The sequence below is a fragment of the Ambystoma mexicanum genome, chromosome 11 (genome assembly GCF_040938575.1).
Source record: "Ambystoma mexicanum isolate Mex_15411 chromosome 11, UKY_AmexF1_1, whole genome shotgun sequence".
NCBI lineage: Eukaryota > Metazoa > Chordata > Amphibia > Caudata > Ambystomatidae > Ambystoma > Ambystoma mexicanum.
The window spans coordinates 942,982,081-943,001,598 of record NC_090934.1 but is presented as its reverse complement, the minus strand read 5'-3'; the positions used below and the strand labels follow the sequence as shown (position 1 = coordinate 943,001,598).

The following is a 19,518-nucleotide window of genomic DNA, read 5'->3' as shown; positions in this document are numbered from 1 at the left end:
TGTCACAGTACCTTGAATATCCATGAGAATGCAGCATTGATTTCCCCTGCATATCTGTGCCCACCTCGATTACCAGTTTCTTCTCTAACACGATACAGCATTCTTGTGTAGCCCCCGCCAAATACTTACACTCCAATCGCCTTCTTTTCTCAAACGAAGTGCCCATAAAGATTCTATTGCCATCAGCGTTCCATTCCATCATGCAAGAATCATTGTCGATCCTTCTTTATGGCAGGAGACCAGCAACATGTCCATTAGAGTAAATCACCTATGTAAAGCATGGAGTATGCAGGGACGTCGGGCAGTTGGAACCGTGGCCGACATCATCATTATTTACAGAGTGCCAATAGGAAAAGTGCTCCGGCTCTACACAATGCGGTGCTTCCGAACAGCGTGCACCAGAAGATCCTCAACAACTGCCAAAGCCAGAAGGTAAGACCAAAGTCCAAATAGTGTGACCACCCCTCACCACAGTTAGTTCATGCCTCCCCGTGGCTGTAGTGATATGTGCAGTGGACAACCCTCACTTCTTTGCATCGTGCTCAGCCTCGTCCCTCCAGTGGGCCTTTCTATCTCCAAAAGCGAAACAAATGTCAGATCCTCAATAGGACCACTGAAAGTCCCCCAAAGTGGCCACAATTCTCAATTCTCAGGGGTGGCCCCAATGGCAAGAGCAGCACCAGTGGCCTAAACTTCAAGGCGGCACACTGGGAACTGCTCCAACTGTTTACCACCCCTGTTTTAGTGACCAAAATTCTCAAAGGTGACCTCACTGATGCTCCAACTGCTACTTGCAGTTAACTCCCAGCCCCATCTGCCTCCTTTCTGCTATGCAACATCACTTGGGCTATGGGACAGGGGTCAGCTCACCTTTGGGGGTGGGAGACCTGTGGATGTCCTCCCCTGTGCTCTAAACGGCTTCTTTCCTTGCTTCTAGGCGCTGCTCACCCTGCACAGCTGCAGGTTCCTGGCCCTTTCCTTAAGCCAGCTCATTGCCAGTGTAGTGGTGAGAAATGAAGGATCTAATACTGCAGGTAAGTAAAGTGAACTTCTTTACTAAGTTCCAGTGACAAGGTATATACATCAGGTAAATCCAAGGGTAAGTAAGTAGGAAGGTACACAGGAGACACCCACCAGCCTCTGTTCTTGCAGGCTCCTTCACTCCAGCTGATATTCATGGAACTTGCAATGTCACTCACACCACAACATTCCATGAGCAAAGATTCCACAAGGCATTCTCTCAAGCAAACATTCATACAGGACCAAGGCAGGGAACACAAGACACACCAGCTCACCCTCTCGTCCCTCTTCTAAATTCTACCTTTGTGCTCACATCATTCACCTCTTACACAACCAACTCATTAATTTCTAATGGTTGGCTTGGCAGTTATAGATACATTTCCCTGAGCATTGCCAGGCAACAATTAAAAGCATGAACTAGGCATCAAACTTCCACACTTCAAGGGCATGGCTAACCACTTCTCGCTTCCATCACACATCCATGCACTTAATAATATTAGTAGTGCTAGGGAAAGTTCTCAAAATATGCTAGTTCCCTCCACCTTAGAGACCCCCATCAACCTTGCTGGATTTTGAGGACTTGATTTATTTTACCTGGTTATAGTGAGACCCTTTTTTTCCCACTCTCTCATGTATTTTAATGTGATTTTATACACTGTGGTTCTTTTTGGTTATGGAGTCTAACATACTCCATAGGCATCATCTTTTACAATTGTGTCACAAAGCACTTTCATGCAGTGCTACAGGGATGTCTTCCAGATTTTCCAAGGTTTAAATATCTTCTCTGGGATCAACTACTGTTTCCCAGAGCAGCAAAGTGAAATTGACTTTACTTGCTAGAGCCAGCACACACTATCTTACAATAGAATGCTGAAGGGGTTACTTAGTATCCCCTGTGTCTAAATGCTCATGTAACATTTTTCATGTTAGCCTTTCCTCAATTGACTGGCTGGTGGCAGTGGTTTAGTTTTGAAATACCTTGGTTTGCATTTACCGTGACCGTTTGCGTCTCCGGTAAAGTATCCGTGGGAGCCATCTTTTTCAAAATGGCTTCCAGCCATCTTTGCTAAAATGGTACCCAGTCTTCTTTTTTCAACTGGTCTTTGTGGAAAGGTCCTTCTAGAGAGTTTCTCTGCACACCAAACCAGGTTTGGTCTCTTGGTTCGTTTTGCCTTTGTAGGGGTTTCAGGAGTGAAACCTGTCTCTAGCTCCAGAGTGTCTGGGGTAGGCAGGAAGTGAGGGAGGTGCCTGAAATTCCCTGTGCTTAGTCTCCTAGGAGACCCAAATGCACTCTGTGGTGATTGGCTGGCTGACTGTCTGGCAAGGACAACCAACCTGCTGGGTGAGTGGCAGCTAGGCTGGAATGAATGGGAGAGAACTGAATAAAAGGCAAGTCTTTTGGCTTGGAAGGCAGAGTTGAACACTGGACGAAGGAAACGAAGAAGAGCTTGAAAAGGGCCGCCTGCTGCATCTCCTGGACCGTTGGCTTGCCCGGTGAAGTCCTGCTGCAGTGACTACTTGCCAAGTTCGCATCGACAGAGAAGCCTTTGCAAGGATGACTTCTCCCTTTGAGTTGGTGAGACCAATCAACTCCAACGTAAGCCACCTGGACACCCATCTCGGAGCGTGTTGAATTTCCTCAGAGTGTCACAGGTTTCCCCCCTTCTGACCTGTCTGTGTTGTTTGTTCATGATCTTCGAGGAAGTCTTCTTTCGCACTGTTCGGGTTTTGTATAACTCTTTGCGTGGATCCTCGGGTTCCAGTGTGCGGTCCGTGACCCGACTCCAGGAAGCGTCCAGATGTCCGGGAAAAAAGTCCAGGAAATGGCGAGGTGGGGAAAAAAGGAGAAGGATGAAGGAAGAGGAGATTTAGGGGACTGGGAACCAGGAATCGGAAGTAATCGCTGTACGAACTCCAGCCGCACACGTCTGACTACTGCAAGCGGTAGCGTTTGTCTGCTTTGTAGACCGTAGAGCGTACAACTCGGAGACTGGCAAACAGCATTCGGCGTTCAGCGGTCATGTTGGTAGTACTGCTGAGTTCAGTCCCCTATTGGTCAGGAACCACAAAGTCCATAAAGGACGCGTACGGTGGTTCATGACACAGAGTGCTGCAGGAAACCGTATAGCCAGGGAGAGCGACACCAGATTGTGTGTGTTACTTTTAAACTGGCCTAAAGCTTTTGGAAGATCCTCCATTTTCCCACGAAGCAGAACTGACCAAGCCTGAGCCGCCTCAGCAGAGTGTGGGACCCCAGAAGCAAGGACAGTCCACCTCGACAGCCAGGAACCGCGCTTAATGCTATTTGCTGTACCGCAAGGAGGTGAAATGCGAAAAAGCCACTGAAAGTAAACTTTACCGGGTGCCAGTTTTGACAGTGCCAGTGCAGTGTAGGAGTCGCCCGACATCCTCCATCTTGTCCCCACGACTGAGGCCCAGGAACAGGGAGAGCTGCAGAGCTGCACAGGAACAGAAGTCATCATCTGCATCTTTTCTTCTTCACCAAGGTACTGTAAATCAAGTCTAAGAACTTACCTCTTACTGTAAAAGTGCTTGTAACTTCCAAAACTCACAAGTCTAATCAGCTTGTGGCCCTACATTTGATTCTTCTTTGCATCAAAGACCCCTAAGAACTTGTGCCAAGACTTTTCCATTACTTACCAGACGTGCTTTATGCTATCCAAGAGTTTTGCCCATTGACTTTGGCTTAGCCTACTGAATTGAATGACTCTTCTAGTGAACTGTGAAAGTAGCTGCACTGCTTAGGAATATTTGTGGTTTCCTGTGTTCTAATAACCTTTCATTTTACCAACTTTTAAAGAGTATTCTGAATGCGAACAGTAAGGTATTAACTTCCCCAGCACCCTTGTTACTGAAGTCACCTGTGGGTGTAGGTTGTGTCTGTGGACTATCCCAAAAGCGCCTTGTCTGATTCAGAAATTCACAGTGTACAGTATTGAAGTATATTTGTGTGTTACTATTCTATTGCTCCCTTCTGAAGAAGGCTTTATAACGGACTGATAAATAAATTATTAATTGTTTATGTAAGAAACCATGAGTGTAAGAGTTTATTTGAATACCTGGAATTGTGAAACTTTGTGTAACTCCACTAGAGCTCACATTTCTCCTCTTGAGATAAGCCTGGCTGCTCAACACGCTACCAAAACTGTGTAGTACAAGCTTATACCAAAGGTTGCGTTGCCTATACCTGTAGTCATAGTTTTTTGTAGTGTCCCAGAGGGTATCTCATTCAAACTTTGCCTAACAAGTAGCACCTTCCAAATACTAGAAGCTTTCATCACTGGAAAACACTAGTTATCAAGAGATGTTTTATTATCCCTCTTTCAGATCAACATGCCGTCTGATCCATTGCCAATAACTGCACATGCATCATCACTACTCCATTTGAATACCCTCTACTTCAACCCTTTCATATATGCCTAAATGTCAGCCTGCCCGTTCCTTGTCCCTATCCCAGCTTTATCCTCCCTTTTGTCTTCATCCACAGACCACGGTCTGGTTATTCCGAATGGATGCACAGTGCACCATTTACTGGACAGGCCATGACACTGTAAGACTACTGCAGTTGCGATGGGTGAAGCATAAACGGGTTGTAGCATAACATAAGCTGTCACTTGAGTTTCATGAGTAAATTGCTGTGCTCTTGGATGAGGGTCGGCATCAGTCGTATACTAAATGATTTGCACTGACATGTACAGCTTCCTCTGCGCATCTTCTGGGGTCACAAGGGGAACTGTCAACCACTAATTTAAAATGCTTATGACATCCCTCAGGCTCTGATGCTTTGCTGTCATACGTTTAATGAGGATGATATATATCTGACTGCTACATTCAGGTTATATAGGGAATTTGACTGAATAGTGTTCACCCTAATGACTCATCAATAAGCCCTCATCATGGCAATTCAATGGGCCTCCATTCTTGGGCTTCCAACACACTGCATCATGCTCTATATGAAACTTGGATTTTTGATTCTAATCTCCTGTTTAACCCCCCAGGTCAGCAATGTCACTAAGAACGTTTTCTTCTATTTTTGCTGTCCACGCTGGAATCTTTCGTATCACCATCGTCCGCAAAGGGATTCCTTTCATATAGACTTCTGAAACAGAGTTTATGGTGGTCTCCCTAAGAAAACTTTGAACACATTTTGAATGACCCAAAATGATTTTGCTAGACTTCCCTGCTAGACCCCCTTGGAGGATGAAAAAGGTTAAAATCTCATCAAGCTAGAGGTGGGGAGTGGGAAAGAGGACATAATGTGAAGTTGGGGAGTTGGTCTGGGGCGCCAGTTACAATTTGGACGCATTTGCATTATTGGGGGAATACCAGGAGAATTTCACGACATTACCACTGTAATAACGCAAGACATGCTTAGAAACAAAAATGCTTCATGAAGCAAAGAGAGAGCGGGAGTAATCGTGACGGCCAGGGATGTAAAAAACAACTGAGGTGGGTAGGGGGATCAAGGGAAATGGAAGGAGACACATGGGGAGCGGATGTGAGGACATTTTAATTTTCATGCGTTATAGCTGTAATTACTGCAAGATTACCGCAGTAATTATTGGTGGTTTATCAGGGAATTGGAAAACAATGGTGGGACGGCTGTTGTGATCACATCTGCCAGGCATGGGGAAATGGGTTTTGCACCAGTAGCCTGGTCAGTCGGCACCAAAGAAATGTATTTGTGCAGCATGTGCAACGGCAAAGGCCAAAGGCCAAAGGCCGTGGCAAAGGGCCATGGCCGAATGCCATGACGAGTAGGCTTGAAAGAAACATAGTGTACTAAAATATACAGTGCGCATGGCCAAAGGCCGTGCTCAGTGGCCTGGGCCGAAGGTCATGGCGAAAGGGCCACAAGGAAACCTATAGGTGGAACATGTACAGTCGGCCTGGCCACTGGCTAAAGGTCATGACTAGTGGGCCCTAAAGAAACCTATTGGTGCAATATGTACAGTGGCCACTGCCATTGTAAAAACTATGGTATAACTTGTAATTCATTGAAAAAACTTTAGTCAAGCGACAGTCAAGGTGAGCGGATTTATTGCAACAACACCCTTGAAATTCAGCAGTTGTGGGAAGTGATGTTCATCTTAACGTTCTTGGTTGCATACTGCCCATCAACATATAAACCCAAATTCATGAATGCATGGATTGACATAATGATCAGCCTTTAAACCTGCATGCTCAAGCGAGTTATTACGGGTATTCTAAAGTTCTGGGTAGACAGCCTTGCCAATAGACCTTTTCAAGAGTAATATGAATAATGTAGCAATGAAGAAATGGTTCAATAAACCTACCTATAAAAAGAGTCACACACAAGACAAATGTGCTCCCAGGATATCCAATTTAACTACGCTGACGTGGTAGCGTGTCCCCCTCTCTTCTTCTTTGTGCCCAAATTTCCTACTAGCAAATGAAGATGGAATAAATGTATGTCGCTAGCACCCACTCCACCGTCCCTCAGCTTGGTGAGGGTCTGACCTCCAGTCCCCCTCAAACAAAGCGCAGTAGGTCAAGTATGAGTGACACCTTATTCCACCCGTGAGACAGCAAAATCAGGCCCAGTCTGGCACTCATAGCCCCGCCTACTTACCAGACATGTGTTGATAGACCAGCCACGCAGTCCAGCCCATCAGGGACCATGGGAGATCTGGATCCTTTATATTGATATGGACAAGCCTAGCAACAGCATATGGGAGAAACATTGTTCAAGCAGACAGAATACAAAACAGGAAAACATGTCTAGTCAAAGTGTCATTATTGATTTATTTATTCACATTTGTAAAGTGCGCAACAGCCCTTAGGTATCGTGGCGCTGTTACAGAGAGTCATTGCTGATTACAGAGGGGAAGAAAGATTGGTGGTTACATAACAGATAGCATTTACAAATTTACAAATTCAGCATAGAGTTTCGTCAGACGCAGACAGCTTAGTTATCATGAGTGTTGTGTGAGGTTAGTTGAATAGCATGGTTTTGAGGGATTTGCGAAAGGAGTAGAGGGAAGGTTCTGCCCTGAGAGCATTGGGTAGGGCATTCCAGAGTTTGGGTGCTATGTGAGGAAAGCCAATGCCCAGATGAAGGGCATGGTCATTAGACAAAAGAGAGAAAGGATTGGAGAAACTGGTAGGAAGACGAGGCGTATTCGGTATTGTAAGTGCTCGGGACGAGGACGTGGGGATTATGATATCTATTTATGACATAATTGTCCGATATGTGTGGTTAACAAATGAACATTGAAATTTTTTTAAAAAAAATGAAATAGCATTTGAAAGTGAAAATCGGTAATTGACAGCGTTTTTAATGGATTGAAAATGTTTGTTAATTTGTATTGATACTTTCATGAACAGATAATTCATGAAGTAAATAAACATACATATTGATAGCAAATAATTAATAATATGGCAGATGAATCAAAAGTAGTATAATAATAGGCTGATATCTTTTTTAAGTAGTGATAAATGCAAAAAGATTTAGAAACATATTCTCACTGAACTTGTAAATAAGCTAATAATTAAATTCAATGCTAAAGGGAGACAGGAGGTTGGCCATACCGTTTGACATGAATACTGTTTCCATCTGAGACATCTATTGCAGGGATTCCCTCTCCTCCAACTATCTGTCACCCCAGAATAAAACTGTCATTGTGGACACTAGCACATGTTTCAGAACAATGCAACTCTAGTAGCCCCCCAATTCCCCAGATGTATTCAGTCTTGAGTTTTTGACACATTATTTCTCTGCTAATGTAGAAACCTGTGTACATGGGCAAAAGTGCTGGTTTTCATTAACACAGTAGAACCACTATAGATCAAGACAACAGCTCCCCCTATCTGTGACAACAGGTGAAGTTATGCAAATTGGTATTGTCTCTGTATGTCTAAGGCAACAGCTCTCTAAAGCCGTGACAACAGGGACAGCTATGTGAATCTACTGTGCATGACTACATCGGACAAAAGGACAAACATACATCTGGCCTTTTATTATATTGTTAGATTCGGAGGGTTCCATATCAAACTGTTGGCTCCCAAAAATACTGCAGTCTTTCCGTCTGTGTTTTTCCCTCGCAGCATTTGCATCATTGTGCCTCTTTTGTCGCTGATATCCATCACTTGGAAGGGGAGTCCCCACTTTTCCCACTGACTACCCTACCACTCTCCCTCTTGCATTCAATATGGCCTGCATTCTTTTGACACACCTATTCTAACCAGGTGGGCATGTTCACCCTAAGTGCTCCCCCGCTTCGAAGTGGGGATTTTATGTTTCTCTCACATATTCTCCCATTCTGCTGTTTGCCCTCACACTCAACTTCACTCCATGACACCAGTAGCAGCCATCTGGTCATCCCACTCTAAGGTCCTAATTAATTTCCTGCCCAGCCTCCTCTGACTTTATACTTAGCATGCCCTCACTCACCCTTGTCGCGACCGATCCACCTGTCCCTGCAACATTTAGAATGTGTACGCCACTGTTGCTTCAATTGCATTACTTTGTCAACAATGGCTTGCCATATCAGTGATTTCTCTGCAATGATAAGACATGTCATGCTACTAGGGTTCAGCATCAAATTCCATGTCACCTTTCTTGTTCTAGGTTGTTATCCCCGTTGTCCACCCAATAAACCCTTCGTTGAGGAAAGTACAATGACGTGTGTCGCTCAGTGTGGCTGCTTCGATAATGAAGGGAACTACTACACCCTGGGACAACGTGTGAAATCCTGTGACCCTTGCAGGACTTGGTAAGACTTGCCCAGAAATATGCATCTTGCTTAAGACTATGCTTTAAAAATGGTGCATTAATTTGATAGGTATCTTATTTAAGAATGCATTAATGAAGTGCCTGCTTCCATGTGGTTGTATGCTTGTGCCTAATGTGAAAATCTCCAAATAGAGCAGCTGAAAAGAAAACCCTGTGAGCTTTTGGGGTAAACGTTAAATGGTTATACATATCTACTTAATGTGTATGTGTCTGGTGCAGGTCCTTTGCGGATTGGTATCGGGATCACTGGCCTGATTCAGTAATCCTAATCACATTGAGTACAACACTTCTTGTCCACAGTCGTAACAGTATGGGGGCAAGTGATATCTGGGAAACAAGATACCATCCTAGCCTTCAAACTTAGTCAAAGTTTTCTAGCCCCTCTCTTTGCCAGTGATATAAAGCACTTGATTAAACACTCATAGTCGTGTTGGTAGTACAACAGCAGTATCACAATGGTCGAGGATACACACTGACAGATGCTAGGGAGGAAATCAGAATGGTGACGAGGAAGAGTATTTCTCAGTGTAATGAAGATTCCAAGAAGCAATTTAAGAGTTAGCATTTCATAATCCCTCTTCTTTGTCAAAGTCTTAGCTGTATGTGGAAATTCACAGCAGTGTTATGTATTTGACCAACACCCCTGGGCAGAAAAGCATTAATCAAGCAGTGTTAGGACAGTTTTTCTAAAGTCCCCCCAAATGGACTTTATAAAACTATATCTTGGGCAATATAGAAACTCCAACCCTTAGTATAAGGCTGTACTACTCAAAGTAGTGATAGCTTTGGCAGAGCAGTCAGACTTATTTTAGGAGGGTGATAGAGCCGTAGGAAGGTACAAAGACCCTGTAGCATATATATGGTCCAAATAAACACGTATACACTGATGCTTGTACTATTAAAAGTCATAAACAAAATTATAAAAACCAACACAATACTTATGGTAAGTAAACCAAAGTATAAAACACATTTTGAATGGCAGTATGATATTCAAGGAGAGTAAAAACCATACAAGTACATTTATTAGAATGACAGTGTGTAATTCAAGGTACGCAGACCCTATTGATAGTAAACTAGGTTACTTATTCCGTTTCAAGAATGATGTAGTTATACCAACCCTGTTACAAGTAAGTACTAAGTAACTTATTCTATTTCAGGAATAATCCAGTTACCCTACCATACTAGTAAGTAAGTACTTTGCAACATATGTAACTTATTCTTCTTTCAGGAATGATACAGTTACACCAATATTATTTTTTAGAATAGTGGAACACGATTCAAAGGTAAGAAATAACTTATTAATTACTTTTCAGAATGGCAGGTTGCACTTCAAAGATAAGTAAGAACTCCGTATTACTAATTTAGAATGGCAGTATGCTATTCAAGGTGAGTAAAACCCTATTGGTAGTATACTGTTCCACTTATTCAGTTTGAGGAATAATACAGTACTATGTTACTTTCTCGAATAGTGGAACACAATTCAAAGGTAAGTAAACAACTTTGTATACTTTTCAGAATGGCAGTAAGTAATTCAGAGGTAAGTAAGACCTTTGTAACGCTTGTAACTTATTCTATTGCAGAGATAATCAGTTACAGCACTAACACATAGCAAGTAAGTCCTTTGCAACACTTGTTCTATTTTCTAGACAGTGGCCTTATACTTTACAAGTCCCTTCCTCTTCTAGTGACCACAAAAGTGATGGGTGGAAGGTTTCAAATGAATCTAAACCACTGGCAATTGCTCTGGGCAACCTTCCACACCACTGTTTTTTAGCCCGTCTGCGCCATTGCAAAAGGGGACCAGCCATGTGCAAATCAGTCAGCAGCTGCCGCCACCGAAGGTAGCAGCCCAGCCCGAACTGCTAGGCCAGGTCCCCACTGCACAGAAAACCAAGCAACCCCAGACATGTTTCGGCCTTGTTGGATCTCCTCAGTGAGGTGCAGCGTGGAGGCAAAAGGGGTACACTGATGATCTAGGGACCAACAGTAGGCATGTCAGGATAGGGCACAGATGCAGGAAAGTCAGAGTGCCAGAGGATTTCTCATCCAACAAGTAAGTACAAACTTTTAGAGTTAGTAGAAAGTGTTCAAGGACTTTGTTCCAGCTTTAGGCCTCAGCGAATGGTATGGGCAAACTCCCAACTACACGATCTCCCAACTACACAAATCACCACCCTAGCCACACAGGAGCAACAAATGAATTTGGGTAAATAGTACCCTTTGCCACTCAGTACCTCAGCACTGAAGAAGAGCTTGCAGAGGGATGCATTAATGATGCAGCAGCACAGGACCCGGTCTCTGGATTCTTGGCCGTGGTGGCGAAAGAAAGGACACTGGCTGGGAACTTGCAGTAGCAGTGACAGAAAAGGCTCCCAATAAAGGATTCTTCAATGTTTCTAACGACTCTGTGGATTTTGCGTCCCTTTTCAAGGTACCAGATGTGGAACGTCGTTGACTGATTGATTCTCCTCGATATCTCCGTCCAGCACTCTGGTGAGGGGACTTACAAGGAGCAGATTCTTGCTTCTGGAGGTCCAACAGGAGTCCACCGAAGTTTCAGCGAGATTCGTTCAAGGGAAGATGTTACACAGCACTCAGTCTTTAGGTCCCAGAGTATACGTAATTTGCAGGCCAGGAAGGTCACTGCTCATTGTTGGATGGCTCAAAATCCAGGTCTTCTTAAGACTGATTGGTCCTGCCAGCCTAAGGGTCAGCGTCATCAACTCCTATGTCGCATGGAAGAAGAGGTCAGCATAAGCAGCAGTTACACAGCAGGCATCTCTGGTCGCTGGAATGAGCTGCATCCATCTTCTCTTCTTCCTCATTGGATCCAGCTACAGTTGTCGACTTGACTTCAGCTTCCAGATCCAGGCCATTTATCCAGGAACCCAGCCAATCAGCACACATTCTACATTCAGCATCCCAGTTAGGACTGGCTCCAGGCAGGCATGCCAGAAGACAAAGGGCTGCAGAGTTTCAGACTCCTCTCTCATTTTCTGTCTTCACAGACACTATGGAACCTCAGCGGGCTACACAATGGATTCCTGCTGAAGACGAAAATCGAGCCACCACCTCCCCCTCCCAAGACAGCAGAAGAAGAACCAAGGAAGGACAAGCAAACTACAAATGCTCGAAAAAAAGATAGAAGCCACCATTCTGGATGAATGGTGGCCCTTCTGTGCATTACCGCAGATGGTTTGACAGCCTGCAAGTGAAAATCACACAAGTCGGTAGAACACGTAAACTTCCACCAGCCATAATTGTAAGCTTGTCACTGTAACATAAATGCTACAGGAGCAGTAGAAGGAAGATGCAGAGCAACCTCCAGCACGCCGCTTAGGGTGGAGTGTGCTGGACTCACAATATAAAATGTAGAGAGGATAACAATCTCTCTCAACCCTTGACAGCATGTGTTCTGCAAGTTAAGTAACTGTAACAGAAAAGTCACAGCAACTGGGAGAAAGGGGATAATATGCATCTCCTCAGCACTCCACATAAGGTGGGGTGTGCTGTTCTCACTATGGTGATTGTAGAAAGGATAAAAAGTATCGTTCTACCCTTGGGAACAGTAGTTCACACAAGGATCCCAAGAGAAAATAAAAGGGGAGCCTAAGGGGCACCCCAGCAACACGGCAATAGGAACATGCAGATACCCAAAAAGTTCAGGAAAGTATAATTCCAAAAGTAAAGTATGGAGAGTCATGAAAAGGACACCCATAAAAAATAATTAAATAAGGACTGAGTGGGGAAAAGGGTTCCCATTCACTCAGGAACATAGAAAAAGAATCCACAAATCCAGCAAAAAGTGGTGGGGGGGGTCTCACAGGTGGGGAGAATTAGCATAAATATGAAAATCTAACCTAACAAGTAGCAACCATGATCCATTAGGAAACACCTCTTCCGACACACAAACCAGACAGCTTATCGACTCCTATGACAAGATGCAGAAGAACAGTTAACATACACCCTTGTGATGGAACCACACACCACCACCAACACCAGAACAGGGTCTCCAAAAGGAGGCATGAAGCTTGAGTTCCTTAACCACCAATCTAAAAACAAAAGGAAAACAAAGTATACCATAAAGGCAATGTCTAAAACTGTGCCACAACCATCAAGAGTAGACTGCCTTACTAGGACACAAAGAATAGGAACTCGGATGAGGGAGGCATTGCCACTGACTTTCACATAGGCAGTTATTAAGCCTCTCACAAATGAAAAAGAGGTCTGCATTAAAAGACAACGAGGTACCAGAAACCCAACTTGCAGCATATTACTAAATGCCGTCTCAAATCTGTTAACAGTCAGGCCATGTCAGTCCAGATATATGGAGATTATATGGAGCAAATTGGAAATAGAATGTAAGGGACCACAGCAGATGAGTGCAGAACCCACTGAGCTCCCTGTGAGACATGGCCCAAAAAGAGTCCCAAGATACCGAAGATGAACACACTTCGCAGTAGGGCTGATAAACACGGCATGACTGACATTGGGCACCCATGGATGATCACTCATAACCATGGCTAACCATAATCATTTGCTCAGATCATGTATAACCATGGCTTAATGATGTCCATGAAACCAGGGATATGCATGGTTGTCCCTGATCCTGATTAGTTTGGATACCCATGGACAGATATGAAAATATTAATGGTCTAGCATGTTTGTGTATCCATTATTCATATTTCCTATGGATTGTCAACCATTTGTGGTTTCATATTAAAACCAATTATGATCATATTTGCCCCGGAACAGCATTATTCCATAATCTATTGAATGGATGAAACAACTATCCATATTGCCACATTTGCATGAGCAACAGTACCAGAGTATTCATTTCAGACAAACAAGCCCTATAAAAGAAGGCACCACGCAAAAACATGGAAAAAAAACTTTGATGACAGATCAAGATTTCCTGCTGTGTTACAAGTGTTTGCTTGCTGCTGTTCTACACCTTCAAGGCACCTTAATAATATCAGAATGACTTTAATTGTTGGTTCAGTAAAAAGCGCTTAACTGTGTTAGATGGAAAGAAACGAATATGTGCACTTTTACCTATTATAAGAATGTATTAAATCATATGGATTTGTGCAAAGGATTGTCGGTATGCAAATAGATTCAGCCCTGTCGTACAGTGCAGTTCTCTTGTCTATCAGGAGGAGGTCCCCACTATGCTCTGCACAGCATTGATTTTTGCAACTTGCAAACATTTCACACTAATTGTGCAAAAAAAATATATATTTAGAGTAACTAGATTTTTTATGTGGAATGGCAATCGTTGGGATTGCGCTGCAATCATTTGAATGTTAGAAGAGCAGCGTTTCACAGGTGGTGTTCCTTTAGTGGGGTGCTGATAAATGTTTTGTTGTTAACATAAGTAGAAATTGTCCCCCAAACTGTTAATACCCCAGATCTGACTAGTTTACAGGAATCATGGACACATCACGGTCAAATTTCACTGAATACAACCAAGTCTGACCACTTATGACAATGTGCAGCTTTGATTGCCTATCGGTATATACATTTATTTTCATTGACAGAGACCCTGGATGTAATCTCTGTAATAAATGGAGAGGCCTTAGTTAAAAATACCACAGACAAACCTAGGAGACATAGGACCATGTACATACATGAAAAACGATGTTTCCACATGTAAACTGAAGAGCGCATTGCACATCTTTGCAATAGAGGCAAGGCAAAAAATGAGCAGTGTCGCAGAGCAATTTGCTATGCAATTCTATAGGATTGCTAATTAAATGGACACTTGTGTAGCACTGATAGCTATTTAAATCACCATATTCAATGAAAGCACATCTCACCCTACGTTCCACTTTTGCACACAGGGCTCTCTCCACCCTCTTTTCAATACAAGTTCAAAGGGGCTAATGGAGAGAGAGAGTGCAACAATAATCATCTCCTCCACTCTTAAAAGTGCCAAATGCATGTGTGTGAGTGCTAGCCAAGAAAAGTGCCTTCTTTTTCAAATAATTGCAAACGGAAGTAATGAGGATCATACTTTTATTAAGCTAACTATATCCTGTTTGACGAAGACAAGTATGTGTTAACTTTATTTTTTTCAAGACAGTCCTGCAGTTCCATTCCTAAAAATGAAAATGGTTACAAAATGTGTAATTACAGTATTGCTACTACAAAACACTGCATTGTCTAACTGTGTTTCAGCAATGTTTAGGTTAGTGTACCTAAATCTCATAGTGACAAATGTTTTTCATTTTGTTGGGAAAGGTGCATCGTATTGACGAGTGAACACTTTTGAAAATGTACATGATGACACAGCTAAATGCTTTTGATGGCAAACCTACTTCTGTGACATGCTGGGTGCCTTCATCTGTGCAACTGGCCTTCAATTATTAAGCTGATCCCAAATTCCTTGACAATGTATCTTATCACCCTATTGCTTTATACTACCTACCCTCAAAGTTAAGTGGCTGCACACTGTAATATTCCACCTAGTTTGCCCAGTTCTCTGGCTGCTATGCCATCCACTTTCTTAAACTCTTACTTTCTTTCCTCTACATAATTGTAGCATATGAAGGCACAAAGTTGAAGGGAACAGATATACCAATTTATTAAGTTACACTATAAGTAATGAGAGCCATGCCTGCTCCATTCTTCTGCTGCTCTCCAAATCTCTCCCTGAGGCGCTCCATCTCAGAACCTTCCGAGCTCAGAGCTTCATGTTGCTGTTCCATCTGTGGCTGTTCTCACAGTGGGAACAGCTCCACACTAAACACCCCCTGCTTTTCACAAAGTTCTACCATATCCTCCACCAAGAGGTGCAGTCCTTTCCTAGACATATTCCTTGAGATATTCTGGCTTCCAACATCTTCTTTCAGACCTCGACATGAGCATGCCTTCATCTGTTTCAGTCGGCAAAGATAAATCAACAACAGTGTTCTTGCCACTCACTCTGGCATCACTCACCACATCATCATACCTCTTTCTCATCAACATTACCCTATCCATATTCCACACTCTGCCATCTTCCAATCAAATGTCATCCCTGAAAACCTCTTTCATCTTGATGGGTTTCTACCATCTACATCCCCCATCTCTGAGGTCCAGGGGTAGTTTAATTCTCACCATCTCCCCCACTGCAAGAAGGCTGCTACTCTTTACACCCATCCTGTCATGCAAACATTTGTTTCTTGACTGACTTTTCCTGTTATTCTCAACCACACTCTCTATTGTACTCCTTGGCACAGTAGCTTTACCCAGCCAAGCAGGTAATAGCTTGGTTTTCGGCTTCCTCTCATTGTTGAGTTCAAACGGCGAAACCCCAGCGGTGCAATGAGGTCTGGACCTGTGAGCTATTACAGATTCCCTCAGCACAAGCTTCCAGTCTCTGCCGTTGGCCCACACCCACCTTATAGCCTCTTTCAATACTCTGTTAAAGTGTTCTACCACTCTGTTGGTCTGGGGTGATATATGGCACTCTTCCTGTGTACCATGGAGTGCGTGCAACAATACTCTTCCATCTCTCTCAACCTGAATTGTGACCCATTGTCTGTCACTATGATACTCGGATATCCATCTTGAGCACATATTCTTCCAAAAATTCAATCACACTTTTTGTTGTCACATTGGGTTTTATTAAAACTTCTTCCCACCTGGTGAGCAGATCTATCACCATAAGACAGAAAGACTGCACACCATTGCTCCAAATGGGACCCAGCACATCCATCCCCAACTTGTCCCACAGTTGTTACAGAACATCTGTGACCACCATGGGATGTCTAGAATCCACACACACTTTATCGCTTTTTTCACAAAGGATAGAATTTTGCACGGCCCTTTCAATTTGTAGGTCACAGGCTGGCCCCCAATTGTCGTGTTTTATCCTATGTTTAGTCTTTACGATGTCCTGGTGGCCCTCATGTCCAAGTTCTAGGATGTGATCTTCTACTCCTTCAGGTGGAGTGATTTTTGTCTCTTCACCTCGACATTCCACCCAGGACGTATAAGTCATCCTTCGCATTCCACAATGAGGATAGATCCAGCTCTTCAGATAAACTTCTATTAGTCTTCCCTTTCGCTAGATGAGCCATGATTCTACACCAACTGATATCCCGCCTCATGGACCCTGCCCACTCCTCCTGGATAATGTGCAAGTAAGAAACCTCTAGAACTATCTCGTGGTCCTCCTCTTCATTCTCTTCTTCTTCTGCTGACGTCATCCTAGATAAATAGTCTGTCGCACAATTCCTCACTCCTGGTATGTATTTGACAACACAATTATATTCTTGGATATGGGCACCCATCTCCTAATCCTGGCTGAGAGCTTGTCTAACCCTTTGGATGTTTTTCTGTTCACCAGAGGATAATGATCAATAAGAAATTGAAAGTTCATTTTTAAACAAACTTCTACATTTCTCTGCAGCCTATTTGATTTCATTTGATTTCTTGATCGTGGAATAGTTTTTCTTAGTGCCTTTCAGCAGTCTGGAGGCAAAGGTAATGAGAAACTCTTTATCGCCTTCTTCTTGAGTCATAATCGTCCCCCAGACCAACATTACTGGCATCCGTCATGATAACAGTTCTTCTGTCGCTCTTGAAGTTTACCAACGCCAATTCTCCTATAATAAACTTGAATTCTTCCTCACACGTCTTATCCCAAACAAATGCCCCCTTCATTCTTACTAACTTTCTCATGGCCACCGTGGATTTGGCAAAGTCACAAATAAACTTTGAATAATACTCGGCCATTCCAAGAAATGTCTGTACATGTTCACGGCAGTGGGACTTGGCATTCCTTCAATGCTCTCTGCTAACTGTTTCTTGGGACGTATGCCTTCTGTGGAGATGACATATCCTCGATATTCAATTTCTTGCTTGTTTATCTGATATGATATGATATGGTATTTGTAACGCGCCTATAAACAAATGTTTCAAGGCGCGACGAGGCAGGGAGGGGGGGACAAGGGGAGACAGACAACGATCCTACTAGGCCAGGTGTCATTCAGATCGCGCAAGTGCAGGGGTAGGGGAGTGGGAAAAAGTGCAGGGGGAAGGGGAGGGGGAAAAGTGCAGTACAAGGTAAGTGGCGTACGTAATAAATAAATAAATAGGACCAGCTGGTGGCAAGTGTGAGGTAAGTGCAGAACAAGTGCTGGGGGAGGGGGTGGCTGTAGGGATACAGAGACAGTCCCGCAGTGCAAAGGGGTTCCAGGGCATCAGTGCAAGTGGAGAGTGGCAGGGCCCAGGACCGAGGCCGTTTAGAGTGGTCCAGTTGGAGGATCAGTGCAGTTTCAGTGAAAATTAATTAGCAGTTTAGCAGGGGAGAGGGAGAGGGAAAGCAGAAGCAAAGAGGAAGGTTTTGAGGTGCTTCCGGAACCGGAGATGGTTCTCCTCAAGTTTCAGGGAGGCAGGAAGGCTGTTCCAGAGGGAGGCCCCTGCCGCGGAGAGAGATCTACCCCCAGCTCGTTGCTTCGAGAAGCGGCTAACCCTGAGGGAGTTGGAGGCGGATGAGCGAAGGGCTCGGGAAGGAAGATATTTGGGAAGAGAGAGTTGAAGGTATTTAGGACCCAGGCCCCAGAAGGCCTTGTGGACAATGCAGAGGGTTTTGAACTTTATCCTCGCAGCCACTGGGAGCCAGTGTAGAGATTTCAGTCCTGGAGAGATACGGTCCCCGGGCTTGAGGCCAAGGACAAGTCTCGCAGTTCTGTTCTGGATGAGTTGCAGAGGGCGGAGAGTGGAGGCAGGCAGATTAAGATAGAGGCTGTTACAGTAGTCCAGCTTCGAGAGAACCAGGGCTCGGGAGACAGTGAGCTTCTGGGGGAAGGAGAGGAAGGGAAGAATACCTCTGAGGAGGTGCAGCTGGTAGTGTGACCTCTTGGCGACGTCAGAAATATGAGGAGAGAAGGAGAGTGTGGAGTCGAAGATGACCCCAAGGTTTTTTGCCTTGCAGGTAGGAGCAGGGAGGGGGCCAAGGGAGGCAGGCCAGAGAGCTACAGGGAAGGAGGGAGTGGGAGTACCGATGAGTAGAATCTCAGTCTTACTGGCATTAAGGCAGAGGTCATTGGCGGCACACCATTCTTGGATAGCAGACAGACAGTCAGAGATGAGGGAAGGAGAGGGGGAGGCTGAGGGTAGCCTGAAAATGAGCTGGGTATCGTCCGCATAGCACTGGAAATTAGGGCAGAGAGCGGCGATGCGGTGGGCAAGGAGTGCCAGATACTGGTTGAACAGCCAGGGAGAGAGATTAGATCCCTGGGGGACACCACAGGTGGAGAAAAAGATGTCGGAGAGGAAGGACCCCAGTTGGACCTGGGAGGGTCGATTTGAAAGGAAAGAGGTCAACCATGCCAGAGCCTGACCAGTGATACCCAGGTTTTCCCGGAGACGGTTGAGCAGGATGGCATGGTTGACAGTGTCAAAGGCAGAGGAGAGATCGAGCAGAATGAGAACACACGGGGTGTTGGAATCAAGGTTCAAGAGCAGGTCTTCACGGATGTTCAGGAGAGCAGTTTCCGTGCTTCTGGCAGCTCTGAAGCCAGATTGATGGTCATGAAGACTACCAACAGATTGCACTTTTCCCGGCTCAAAGTAATTCCAGCAGCTCGTAGCTTCTTGAATACACCTGCTAACCTCTCATTATGAATATGTAGATCATCAGCATAAACTGGAATGTCATCTTAAAAACACAAAATTCCTTCATCCCCATCAAACAGCCGATGCATATTTTTCTATAAACCAGAGGCTAC

The 19,518-nt window shown here is 44.2% G+C and overlaps 1 protein-coding gene across 1 annotated transcript in view; it reads left to right on the top strand.

Annotated features, from left to right (window-relative positions):
- LOC138505078 (mucin-5B-like) overlaps positions 1-19,518 on the top strand; it is a 2,064,041-nt gene that overhangs the window by 745,046 nt on the left and 1,299,477 nt on the right. The window contains exon 23 of the mRNA XM_069625397.1: positions 8,633-8,777. Coding sequence (XP_069481498.1) covers positions 8,633-8,777 — 145 coding nt within the window. The remainder of the gene's footprint in view (positions 1-8,632; positions 8,778-19,518) is intronic.